The 13,632-nt window shown below is 36.9% G+C and overlaps 1 protein-coding gene across 1 annotated transcript; it reads right to left on the reverse strand.

The window, feature by feature from the left end:
- Positions 1–513: 513 nt before the first annotated feature.
- On the reverse strand, positions 514–4,874 carry LOC140149251 (serine/threonine-protein kinase pim-3-like). The gene is given in 5 exon segments (XM_072171489.1): positions 514–2,776; positions 3,386–3,749; positions 3,996–4,043; positions 4,357–4,463; positions 4,637–4,874. Coding segments are annotated over 5 exon segments (1,113 nt in total). The 5' UTR covers positions 4,728–4,874; the 3' UTR covers positions 514–2,273.
- Positions 4,875–13,632: the final 8,758 nt, after the last annotated feature.

The following is a 13,632-nucleotide window of genomic DNA, read 5'->3' on the forward strand; positions in this document are numbered from 1 at the left end:
GGGTCTTGCCCTTCCTCTTCCCTCTGCATATTAAAGGTTCTAGTAAATTTGGTTGGTTTCTAATTTAATTTGACACCAAACTAAAGGAATTATTTGGCAATGTCACTACTCAATGAAATGTGTACATGTATATATTTTAATCAAAGACAAAATTAAAACTAGTTTGCATCTGACGTCATGGCAAAAGCGCTGTGATTGGTTGCTGATCAGCGCACTATGGCCTTTTTGGTCTGGTTGACATGACATCATACGCAAACTAGTCTTCAAGATGCCTCATAGGATAGTACATCACAGATATTGGAACACGTATCTGTGAGTCCAATCAGTACATACACTAACACTTCTGGTATTTTTACCACAAATCACTACATTTTTTGGAGAAAAATATGAGCTTTCTGCCGATAACAATATCTCCATCTTGGTGAAGAGAAATATGGGGTACGACTACGAAGCTGTGGATCGGGCCCAGGACTTAAGTTTAAATACAACCAGATACAAAGAAACAATAGAGACTTGTCTTCATGTTGAAACCATATGGCAACGTAACATTTTATTGCATTCTTTCATAATATATAAAAATACAATCTGTATAATAATTTACAAATACATAAAACTTATGAGGTAATCAAAGAATTAAGTGCCTGAACATAAGCACAATAAATAGAATTTTGGTTACCTTTTACACAAGACCAGACGTACACAGAAAATTAAGTATTGTGAATTCCAACACCACAGTGCTATATTAAAATAAAAACACCATACAATCATGATTAGCATTAAAAACAAAATTATGAAATCAAGCCATAATTGCAAACAAAAATCATTGATAAATATATTATACTATAATTAACCTGTCCATGAGGTAACAATTTATCTTGAATCTTGACATTCCCATTCCTACAGGATTCCTTTTTAATAGGAGGTAGTTATTGTCAATTCAAATAATTGAGTGTCTGGGACACTATAATTTGTAATTTCCTTGACATTTTCTAGAGATTTTATTCATTAGAATATCCTCAAAATGTAGTTAATTTTGATTGCAATAATGCTCACATTTAACGTGTAAAAAGTGAATAGCAAACACTGACAATGTATTTGCCACATAAATTAAAAATAAGTTATATTATGATTTTTGAGACAACAAGCCATTGAAGAATTAGAATCTAGTTTACCAAAACACTACATTACACTGATTTAGAAGGTGCAGCCAACAATTCCAATTTGGACTAGCCACCCATGCCACTTCACATTTCACGAAACATTCTACATGCAAGTAAAAGTCACATCAAAAACAGCCAAAAATTAATATCAAAATTCTGAAAATGTTTACGAAAAAGAAAAATCCAGGATTGAACTAGGCTTTGCCCAAAGACAAAGCAATTAGAGCTGGATTGGAAACTTAAATTGAACAGGCTTACACAAAATGTTCACACGAAGAGTCATACCTCGAAGAGCCGACAACTGATTTGAATAAATTAATTGGTAGCACCCTCTTAAAAACTGGTCTTACACAATTTCATTTTGCTCTCAATAAATACCATAAATTGAGACCCCTTTAAGATGAGGGGCCCATGTCACACAACATACTTAGATCCCCTAGTATAGAATATATAAAGGGGCTTGTTTTCATACCATCCAGCAAAGTGAACTATTGTGTTAGACCAGCATTCTTGCACATAAATGGGACCAAATCTGAAATGGGCAAAACGCTTTTGCTGCTTACAAATTAAGCTTGGTTTATCATTTTGGCCATCATCAGATTAAGCTATGTACTTGATATTGGAACTCGCCAACACCATGGCAATTATGAATGAAAATTTGCATTGACATTGCAGTATAAATGTTACTTAAATAATTATCTTGTCACAGCCCCTATCTAGCATTATTGAAATGGAATTTAAACAATACCTTTAAATTTTACAATTTTGTATTGAATTTTGCCAGCACCACCAAAAATTCAACCCTGCTTTATTTAATTTTTAACCTTCTCTCCCAACCCAATGAGTTTGAACTCGGATTGCAGTATTTGTGCGTTTTCAGCCTTTGGTACATGTACTATGTAGGCCTACTTGGATCCAAAACCTTGCACACACTTCTTGCGGGGCTGTGACTTAGATTTTAAATATAGGCAGTAATATTGCACTTTTGAATTGTAACAAGGCCACATGAATGTGCATATATTCAATTGGCATAATGTCTCATGAAGAGATGCACCATCCCAGATCACTTGACACACACATAATATGATGGGAAGTCTATATCAAGGACCTATGTTAGCTTTCCACTATGACCACAGTACAATCTTCAATTCCAGAGTCTGTGCTACTGTCTACAATGTCTTCGGAGCTAAATGTCCTTGCTCCATGTTTGGACGGATTACACAAGTCTTCTTCGCTAGAGCTAGCACTGCTGAAAGAGCTGCTAGTGTTCACACTTTCTTCACTGCCCACTGATTGTCCACGAAGAGGGCATTGTGACATACAGTCAACTTTGGTGGCAACTTGCGATTTCTGCATCCATGGATGTTCCAAGATTTCCTCTAAAGTGAGTCTGTGCATAGGTTTTACTCTAAGCATTGATTTGATAAGATGTCTTAGAGATGGTGATACACCTTCACGGAAGAACAGTTCAGCACGACAAATTTCATCGTCCTTTTCAAATGGAATGTCCCCACAAGCCATATCAAACAGAAGTATTCCTAGTGACCACACTGTTGCAGAACGACCATGATAGCGATGAAACTTGATCCATTCTGGTGGACTGTAAACTCTGGTACCTGTAGAAGATAAAGAAAATGAAAAGGAGAAATACAATGAGTGCACATTCTTTATCACACACAGCTATGAATTCTTTGTTTTATAACCCCAAAAATTTATGAAACTAAATGTATAGGACTACTAAAAAGTGGGCACTGGGCATATCATGAGAAAAGGATTTGGAACAGTCAGAGCACAATGAATGCTCCGGGGCTTGGGTCAGGGAGCTTAAACAATCCAGACATTGAACTGAACCAATGGTATGTAACCGAGAAAAGGTCACTTCACTGTGAAAAGGTCACTTCACCTGCTAGTGCTAGTCAGCTCACCTTATTGATTCAATTGCATAGGAAAACCGTTAACAAAACCCTGGTCCCCTTGAGCACACAATTTCACAGGTTCAAATTTGAAACATCCCAATGAACTTACAGCAGTACAAAGGGTCACAGCATGGTCAACTTCAACTTAAAATCAGTTGGAAATATCCAATTTACTTAATTTAAAATACATGCTGTATCATGACACAGCTAGACACAAGTGACCACATCTCTTCACACCTAAATTGACATGGTGGCGACACCATTTCCTTGGCTTGGCAAAGTAACTATAAAATGAACTGCGATGCTTACCATCAAAATCTTTGTAGACTGTATCCTTCAAGAAAGCACCTGAACCAAAGTCAATAAGTTTAAGTTCTCCAGTTTTCAAGTCTACTAGAATGTTCTCATCTTTCAAGTCTCTGTGTACAACACCAACTTCATGGCATCTCATGGTTGTCTCCACAACTTGGCGGAAAAATTTGCGGCTTAAGTCCTCATCAAGTGGTCCGCTTTCTGTGATGAAGTCAAAGAGATCTTTGGTGCTTTCTGGACGTTACATCACAATGATAAAACTGTCTGGACGTTCGTAAAAGTCTAACAATTTGATGCAACCTTTCAAGTTGACGACCTTTCTCAACAGGGAAACTTCTAGTGGAACCTTTTGGCCATTTATCTGTGTAAAAGAGAAAATGTGAAGGAATATTTAGTACAAATTCAAATTGACATGAAAAGCTACAAAGAGTGGTAAGATTAAACCGATATTCATGTCTGTCTTTTTGTAACATTCCAGACAGCAGCAGACTTGGCTATGGGCCAAATGCACAACGTTTGTGGCCTACACAGCAGCAGCAGCACAGATCAGTTTTTACCAAATTTAGTTCAGCTACATTACAGAGTGAAAAAATGAATCAAAACTTACTTGGCTCCAATCGTTGACTTTTTCTTTAGCCACGAGCTTGATTGCGACCTGAAATCATAAAAGACAACACAGATCGTTAGAAATGCAATGGAAGTTGATGCAGGCATATCATTAACATAATAATAAATAGCGTAGTAAAAGGTGAACAAAAGGGCAAATGGCTCTAGTCCCATGTATGCAGGCGGCAGTCTGAGTACTTGCACATTTTCACGATTTCATGTAATCATTTAATTTTAGTACAGGTTTCACTTGTATTTTGTAGTTTTCACTCCCAAAAATATTAAGTTGCATTTTATGTGTAAAATACCAAGCATTTCAACATTACATAATTTTTATAATGATATACTCATATAGAACTTACCGGCAAACCATCTCGTACACGGTTGCCAGCATAGACTGTGCCAAAGCCGCCACTCCCAAGCTGAAAACCAATGCAGTATGTCTTCTCGAAGGGCTCACGATCTTTACCTGTAAAATACAATGTGAAGAAAGATTAAGAATATGTCTAATGCTTTGCATGGTTAAGACAAGATATATCTTAAATAGCAGTTTGCAACACAACAAAATAAGACAACTCATAAACATTGTAAATGTTACGTTTCAAGCGATGAATTCAACAACCATTTCGATTCACAACTTACCAATTCGATCACAGGAATTTTGAGCCTTATTCTTCGCATTAATTGAGCATAAATCTGCAATCTGGCTGGTTAATTTGCGTGACAGATTCATCTTGATATGAAATCCTGAATCTGTATTCACATAACATAAGATCCGCAAAATAGCAACGATAAAATTCCAAGTTTATAAGTATCCACTCTATACGTGTTGAGCCAGTGCAAGCAACTGAAGTAATGCCGGTATTTGGCTAACAACCGTAGTAATATCGGGCGCGGTACGTACGTACATTCTTTGCATAGTACATGCCGGCCGGTAAAACCGCTTTACCCTCGCAACCACTGACATATCAATACGCACTGCCCACGGATTCTTTGTGTTTTTACATTTCTAACATGAATTGGGTAAAGAAAAATGTCTCAAAATATACTCGCGAGCAAATTGAAAACTATAATTCCCAAAGTTGGTTTTAAAATGTGCTTTTTTCTTAACCATTATTGAGATTTATTTTGTTTTGATCGCAGTAAGACAAACCGCATTACTCCGTTATACCAAAACACAACACCAGTTCACATGGGGAAACGAGTGAGATGTCAACAAACACTGCCCAATCAACCCACACCCAATCAGCATTCGCCATTCGGTCCCGCCTTTTCCAATTGACCAATGAAATGTTCTAAATTTTGGTGTGCGATTAATGGACCGTGCATTTGAACAGCAGAAGGGTCAATAACCTATTTTAATCACAACCACTATTTTTCGCGCCATCCCTCATCTTTGCCCGACGGAGGGGCAGAACAAGAGATGCCTAACGTATATATTTCATAATTCATATGCGTCTAAAAAAATGAAATTAATTATTATTTGGCGCCGTGCTGAGATCAATATATATATAATACATATAATACATATAATTTTGAGCATAAAGTAGGCCTAAATAGCCTAAGGCCTAAATAATATATTGGCCCTAATTTCATAAAATGTAAATAATACAAATAATATAATGATAATAATACTAGGACAGTTTCATGTCTTTGACAGACTTTCTAAAAATCAAAATTATTAATTTATTAATTTGTTTGTTTATTTATTTATTTATTTATTTATTTATTTATTTATTTATTTATTTATTTATTTATTTATTTATTTATTTATTTATTTATTTATTTATTTATTTATTTATTTATTTATTTATTTATTTATTTATTTATTTATTTATTTATTTATTTATTTATTTAAAGTGTTACAAAGCTAGAATTAAACCAAAAATATTTGGATACGTGCACATGTAAAACAGCGATAGCTGTGTCTTCATACGCGGAAACCATTTCACTCCGGCATGAGGTAGACAGTGGAGTGTCGACTTTTTGCCTAACTTTATGACGGAGTCTGACTGAACGGAGAAAAAGGTCATGGCGCATTTAGACACGCTGCGCTATTTCAACTTGCTCCTGCCCGGGGCTCCTGCAAGTTCTGCAACTGAGCTGCCCTATGCAACTTTCTAAAAAAAAATAAAAGGAACAAAAGAAGAAGAAAAAACCACTTATTTATCATTGAATGTTTACGTTTGAGGATAATTGAAGTCTTAATAATTATATTGAAGTTCAAAGAACATACCGTTAGGCCCCTATATGGCTTCATGCTAAGACATGAAAAACGGACCTAGAGCTTTTCTGCTTGCACATGTTTTCATTCTGCTGAATTTAGAATCAGGGATATAAACATGACCTAATATATTTTGTTAAAAAATAAAAAATATTAATATTGACTGTTTTTCTTCCTATGATTTTGTTATTTCTTTTGTTCCCTGATCATGATCATGATCGTCAATCGTGATCTGAGACTATGTGTGTGCACAAAGGCCTAAACTAGAGGCCTAATCAGGCTATTAGACATAAAGCAGGCTATTTGATTTAATTCCAATCCCGGATACCAAATCCATATTATTAAATTCACTTTACTTTCATTATTTTCAAAGATTAATTAATTTCTCTCTTGAAACCATGAAAAAAAGAAAGAAGTTCCGACATTAAATGATGACATGTGCTAGTAAATATGTTTTGTTTATTTGAATATTGACCGTTGCAAGAAGTTGCCGTAGCTCTATCGATTCAAATCACACGGCGACCGACGTTTACGGTTTGTTTATATTTTTGCTGGCAACAGTATATAATTGAGCATGTGACAATCTGCATTAACGAAAAGATCCCGTGTGTGACCGGGGATATTTCAATGTTTACATTTTGACGGTTGCAACGTGACCGACTGGATAGCTGCCAAATCGCAAACGGTGTGCGCACCATTAATTGCCGGGATTGTTACACCAATTATTCAACAATTGACCTTTTCGGTAAATCCCATAACCCTTTGCGAGTACACCTGAGAACTCGTCATTTTACGTCACGCCGACTTGCAATGCGCAGTAACGATGTTCGATAAACGATGTGCGCATCGGCGCAGAGCAGCGTGACGCAGAATGACGAGTTCTTAGGTGTACTCGCAAAGGCTTATGGGATTTACCGAAAAGGTCAATTGCAGAACAAAGAAGAACTGCGTTGTCATGTACAAAGTTCATTCATTCGTTTTTGTTTATTCGTCTTCGATAGGGCCTATGCATACCCAGAGAAGATGAGAAGAAACCATCTTCTCTGGCATACCATTAACGTAGGAACCGGGGAAAGGGGATTTTGGTGCGGGCTGAAATACCTTTCAGCCCCCCCCACACCGTCATCATCCCTATATCTTCGTGTTAAAAATTGCCGTGATAGTACGATGAATCCTCACGTTTTTCAACAACTACGCATGGTGATTTTATTCGAGATAGGCCGTGCAACTCAGGCTAAGCATACAATTTGAGATTTTGAGCGCCTGCCACACTGTTTCTATTCTATGTTTTACGATTTTCGCATGATCAATATATGGCTGGCCGTAACCGCCACAACGTGGAGCTGCTACGCGTAGCTTACTTTTCGCTTCGCGGAGCTAAATTGACCAATCATGTTAGATCTTTTCATTACGCGGAGCCAGTGGATGCATCCTCGTTCCAGAGAGAAAACTCTTGCCAAAATTAATGTTTACTATGGGGATTTTAAATGAATCGATTGTAAATAAACCACGACCAGTTGTACAGGATCAATACCATTGTTTGATTAGTGTATAGTCAATGTTACCTTGCATGCATGTGTCATGTGTGTGGCGTGTTTGTTTGTTTGTTTGTCTACTGTGTCAGGCCAGGATCACTGACACCCACGGTACTGATACTCTCATACTATCACGGTGATCATATTGTTGAATGTTGTTGACTTTAAAATAATCATGATGCAGTCATGTCTACAGTAGAACTCACCACGACCTTTGAAGGACTTAAACCCTATTAAAAGCTATTAAACCAAGATAACACTCAATGAAAACGGCTCAACTATGTTACATCAGATCTTCTCTGGTTAAATACACACTGCACTTGTGTCTGTTTTACCTGTGCAATGAGCAATGAGCTGGTATTATAGTTTCAGTTGGGTGAACGATTATAAAGCGAACGCAAGGTAACAATACTGTGGGCTTTTGTTTACGAAATGAGACAATAGTCTGCTTATTGTTAACCAGCGTTCTTGAAAATGAGAAGCTTAATGACTTAACACGGTTTAGAAATAATTTCTTCATATTTTTTTTTGGTACAAAAGTACCAATATTTCCAAACACCTAAATTAGCTAAACATTTAGGACATGTTGCAAAACTATATTTTCTAGAATTTCAGAGAATACTTTAAATATTGGCCGGTTATTTTTTACACAGTAGTGACGTCAACTAGGCAATGGCCTATACTTCTAAAATACACTATTTGTAGAGGTCACGCGTCAATGGTGAGCGCACTGAGTATTGTGTATAGGAAAACGGACAGTAACTACAGTATGTATGGCCTACTACTAGTATATAAAGTAAATCCGAACTGGTTTGCAGTTTGCTGAAGGTCGAATTCCGCAGGGACACCGCGCAAGTTATATACAAATTAGCTCCCGGCGATAGGCACTGCAGATCGCAGAACTGTGTGCATAGTTTACCACCACTCTGCCTAGCTATATAGTTATGTACAATACTGTATGAGTTTCTTATGAGTGCATGTCCATCTTAATAATAAGTCAGTTCGTACTTTTCATAAACTACTTTTTGAATCATAACTTTCGTGACCGAGGATATCTTGCAACTACGTGACGCTCGTCTGGCAAATTCTTAATGAATAAATTCGCTTCACGTAATGAGTAAGTCGTACTTAATTAGTCAGTTTTACCTCCGAGTAATGAAAACTCTAACATGATCATGATTGGTCAATTTGGCTCCACGGAGCAAAAAGTCAGCTACGCGTAGCAGCTCCACGTTGTGGCGGTTGCGGCCTACCATATCAGTATCCCATATGATATTTCTATTGCAAGAAAATTTTATTTGTTGTCAGGTTTTATCTTAAATACACTAACTGGAAATTAAATACACTAATTAGTGAGGACCGGTATTTTGCTGTGGATATGTTTAACTGCAATTTGCGGGTAAAAAATTTGAAATCCTGAGTAAAAATTTTTGATCATATTCAACTCTTTGAGAAAAAATTGATATAAAAGAATGCATGTAAAATCCAGCTGCAATACAATGTACATTATTGACACACTATCACTCTCTTTATTTACGGCAATAATAGAATATCGATTTCAATCGAATTGAATACGATGCTCAGTTTTGAGTTTGTAGTTGACTACTAAGCGACCTAAGCGATCGATTGCTAGCCAATCAGATAGAACTCCTTTTCTTGCGTTCGGTGAAATACCAGTCGCCCGTCGCTCACCAACGGAGTATTAATTTTATATTTATCGAATAGGAAGTCGACACTGTGCCCCCCCCATTAAATCTCAGGTGAAGTTAAAAAAATTGTGATAAAATAGATGGAAAATGGGTGCTTGTGACCTATATTTTGCAAAATATTCTGACTCAGAGGCCACCCCCTTCGGCGACCCCCCAGGGAGGCCCACCAAATTTTTTCCAACTTTCAGCCCCCCATGTTGAAAATCTTCATAAGGCCGTATAAAATTAATGTTTTGGTTCTCGTCCAGATAAAAGGATTTTCATGAATTGGTGAGGGAGGGAGGTGTTGTTTTTTTTGTTTTTTCAATGTAAAATTAGCATTGTCAGTAGTTTTCGGTCTTCTACAACAGTGCTCGACGAAACGATGAGGCCTTTTTTTTTTTTTTTTCCAAATGTGAGATTCTGAGGATAAACCCCTAGAGTACCACAAAAAGACTTGGAAGTGATGCTTGTTCTCTAATAAACTTATTTATATGTATGAAGATTTCATAAATCATTCCAAAGTCTAAAAAAATGAAAAATCTAAAAAAAAAAAAATCTGACAAATCCCAGAAATTGAGGAGGGAGGGACGAGAACCAAAATATTAATTTTACACGGCCTAAGCCAATGCCTACATATACAAACTAAAAATCCCGCTGAAAAAGGCACCGAAATGGCCTAAAGAATCACCATATCCCGGCACAATAGTTCGTGTCATGACAAAATCAGATCATGAAAATTTGATCACATGTATGGCCTAGGTCTATTACTAGGCCTGTATGCAAGGTTACACCTTTCTAAATTCTATAGCATAGCTATTAGTTATTAACATGCGCGATTGCGCGTATTTGGAGGGGGCTTTGGGGCGCCAGCCCCCCCCCCAGGGGTAAAAGCGGGGGGCAGCCAAAACGAAGGGGCGGCAGAAGAAGAAGGGGCGGCAAACGAAAATGTGGTTAGGATTTAAAATGTTGAAAAAATGTACTATACATAAAAATGTGTTGCTTTTAAGGCGCTAGCGCTTATAATTTTTTTTTTTTTGCTCTTCACTTTTTTTCAAACGACCGGAAAAAAAAAATTAGGTCAACCTTTTCGGGCTGTTGAGGAAGGACGGCAAAATTGAATTTCCTTCATCAGCCCCCGGGGTAGCAGCGGCCACGGTACGCCACTGTTCTAGGCATAGGCCTACCCTATAAAGCCGGCTTAACAAACAAAAACCTCCAAAAACGCTCAGAACACAAGCCTAATAGCCTAGGCCTACGAAATTGGTCTATTTTGGAATATCGAAAAGAATTGTTTTAAAAATTCAACACGTTTTGAAGTTACGGGCTTTGATTTCATGAGTCAAGTAGCCTTTTCGACTAATTAACGAAACCAACTCCTGACCCTTATTTCACCCACAAACGTACGACGGATTTACAAATTGGAATGAACAAATTACAAATTTCCACCTCATTAATTTATTATGTCAATAGTGTAGTCATAATCTCATATTATTCATATATTTAATGAGTGTTCACTTTAGGATTAAAAATAATATAGGACTTTAGGATTAAAAATAATATAGAGCGACAACCAGGTATTATTGTTTGAAAAAATAAACTTAAAAGTAACAAAAACTTAATTATAAACTAAATACCAGGACTAAATATTAAATCCTGCACGGAGGGTTCTTGAAAAACTGTACAGGAATTTGTGCAATAACGTTGACTATTAATTAGGTCATAGAGGAGTGGTAAACATGGTAAGAACATAGATCCTAGGATCTGGTAAGGAGATCACAAAGCGTGATTTTTTAAAGGGTGGGAGACAACGCATCTGACCGATATTGCATATAACTAGGCTTTAGAAAATCAATTTTAAACTGATCACCAACTGGAATTATATGGCTCCTGCCATCCTCCTTAAAATACGGCACGATTTTTCTCATACCCGTCCTATACCTTAATGTAAATCCAAATCAAAGTTGCTAAAACCGGTTTTTGCTTTCATAATACTTTTATTATTGCAATTATTTGCAATGATGCGCATCAAAATAAAATAAATAAATAAATAACACCTCATTATGATTTAGGCTATATGGCAATTTATTTATCGATTAAAAATGCAGAAATGTGTTCTGGTTTGTGAAAGTTCTGTTAATTTATAAACAAATAATATAGCTTGAAAATACAACGTGAACATGGAAGCTTAGCGTCTTATCGTTTATATTTACTTACAACCTGGCAAGTGTAGCCGATATACTTACTTTCTTGTAAACATGATATTGCATTGGACTCAACGAAGTAACGCATGGTAGAGATTTCCTCAGACCAGTAACACTGTATCAGCTCGACGATCATCATAAGGGCTTATTTTGGTTATTGCAAATTAATTATTATTATATAAATAGTGTATCATGTGGGCTTGTTATATATGGAACCTTGAAAATACCGTCCTTAACCAATGTTAACATTGTATTGTTAAGGCCAATTTGCCACGCAATCATGGGATTTTTACGTGACTCTCACTCCCGGCTCTCAACCTATTTATATTGCGTAATGCATTTAATGGTAAATGAACTTTGTAAAATATGGTAGTCCTTGTTGCACAATGATATTTCACATTGTGTACTTGATTCACTTTCCTTCTTTTTGTACTATATATTTTCCTTGATTCAGCAACGACTATTGCTATAATACATCTTCAGAATGCAAATGAAGACTGGACATGACTAAGGAGTCTGAAAGGAGTAGAGCCTCCCCCTCCCCCAACACATGACAAAGCGATGAAAAATGAAAAATCATATCGTGGATCCCGGCTATGTGCGAAAATTGTGCATTTCATTTCAAGATCATCTGTGGACAAATTGTGGGGCAACCAATTTTGGCGGGCGGAACCAAGTTCGCTTTCAAAATCCTGGATCCACCACTGGTGTATTGTAAAAGAATTCGCAGTTTTCAAATGAGTTTCTAATTTGCTTGTTGTCTTTTGCTGATGTGTTTGTGTTCTGTTGTTTGTCACCTTATTCTCAATTCTTCACGTCATTATTAATTCCTTTGTTTTTCCCAAAGAGTGTTCCGTGGCGCGCGTTCCAAGTATTATGTATGTCAACAGTATTATGTCTAAGTGTAACGGATGACAATTTGTCCTGTTATTTCCTCTATTTGTCACAGCATAAAGAAAATTATAACACAAAACAACTAACAACACGAAAAATCATTGGGGAGCGGAACGGGACAGACTTGGTGTTCAGGTGTTATTTTTCGTTTCACGGGTTCGCAGTAACTTCGCACATCATACCCCGTAACCCCGTGGTATCTGAAGATATCTGAGGCATGGGTCAAGAACTGGATGAGTCACATCTTCACTTTATACAAAGTGTTTATTTGTCTTGGTGTCTATATCACAAATTGTAAACAGGCAATTCAGAGAGACCACAAACACTCTTTTCCTTGACGTACGTGATATTGTTTATTGTTCTGAACATACAAGTCATATTATTGTAGAAACTGTTGAACCGAAAATATAGCTCTTTCGGGCATTTCAGGGTAATTTGAAATTAGAGAAGAAAATGCAGCTACTGTTATTGGGGTCATTATATTCGTAACCATGGTAACTGTGCAGAAAAACAATGCCTTGTTTATTAGATGTATGATGTATCAATCATACACGTTTCTACATTACATATTTCTCGGGTTATGTTTTCTTTGCTGTTTTTGTCAGTATGAGGTTCCATGTGTTGTTGATATTGTTTGCTCGAAGCCGGATGGGTAGGATGTATGTGGTCGCGTCGCGTGAAATTTGTGACAAAGTGTATGCACCTTTTTACTGTATCATGGTCATGATGGGCATCAACAGGATAAAAAGGCGTCATGAGATTGATATTTGAACCTATTGTTCTGGGCAAAATGCCTGATAATAAACATGATAATCACAATCCTTGTTCTTGCTGGACAAAATCTTTGTTCTTCTTAAAAAACACGAGAGATCATAAACAGAATCCTTCACGCTAAAAACGCGTCTTAGCAAATAATAGAACACACTCAGGTGCTTTGCCTAAATATACAATAAGAATATATAAGACACGTCCTGTGATACCGCCGGTTTTGGGCCCGAGTTTTGAGACGCTCCCCCATGCGTCACACAAAGTCACATCCACGGCCACGTCTTTACACGAGACTTCTCCAAAACACAAAGGCATATCTCCAAGC

The sequence above is a fragment of the Amphiura filiformis genome, chromosome 3, assembly GCF_039555335.1.
Source record: "Amphiura filiformis chromosome 3, Afil_fr2py, whole genome shotgun sequence".
Lineage (NCBI taxonomy): Eukaryota > Metazoa > Echinodermata > Ophiuroidea > Amphilepidida > Amphiuridae > Amphiura > Amphiura filiformis.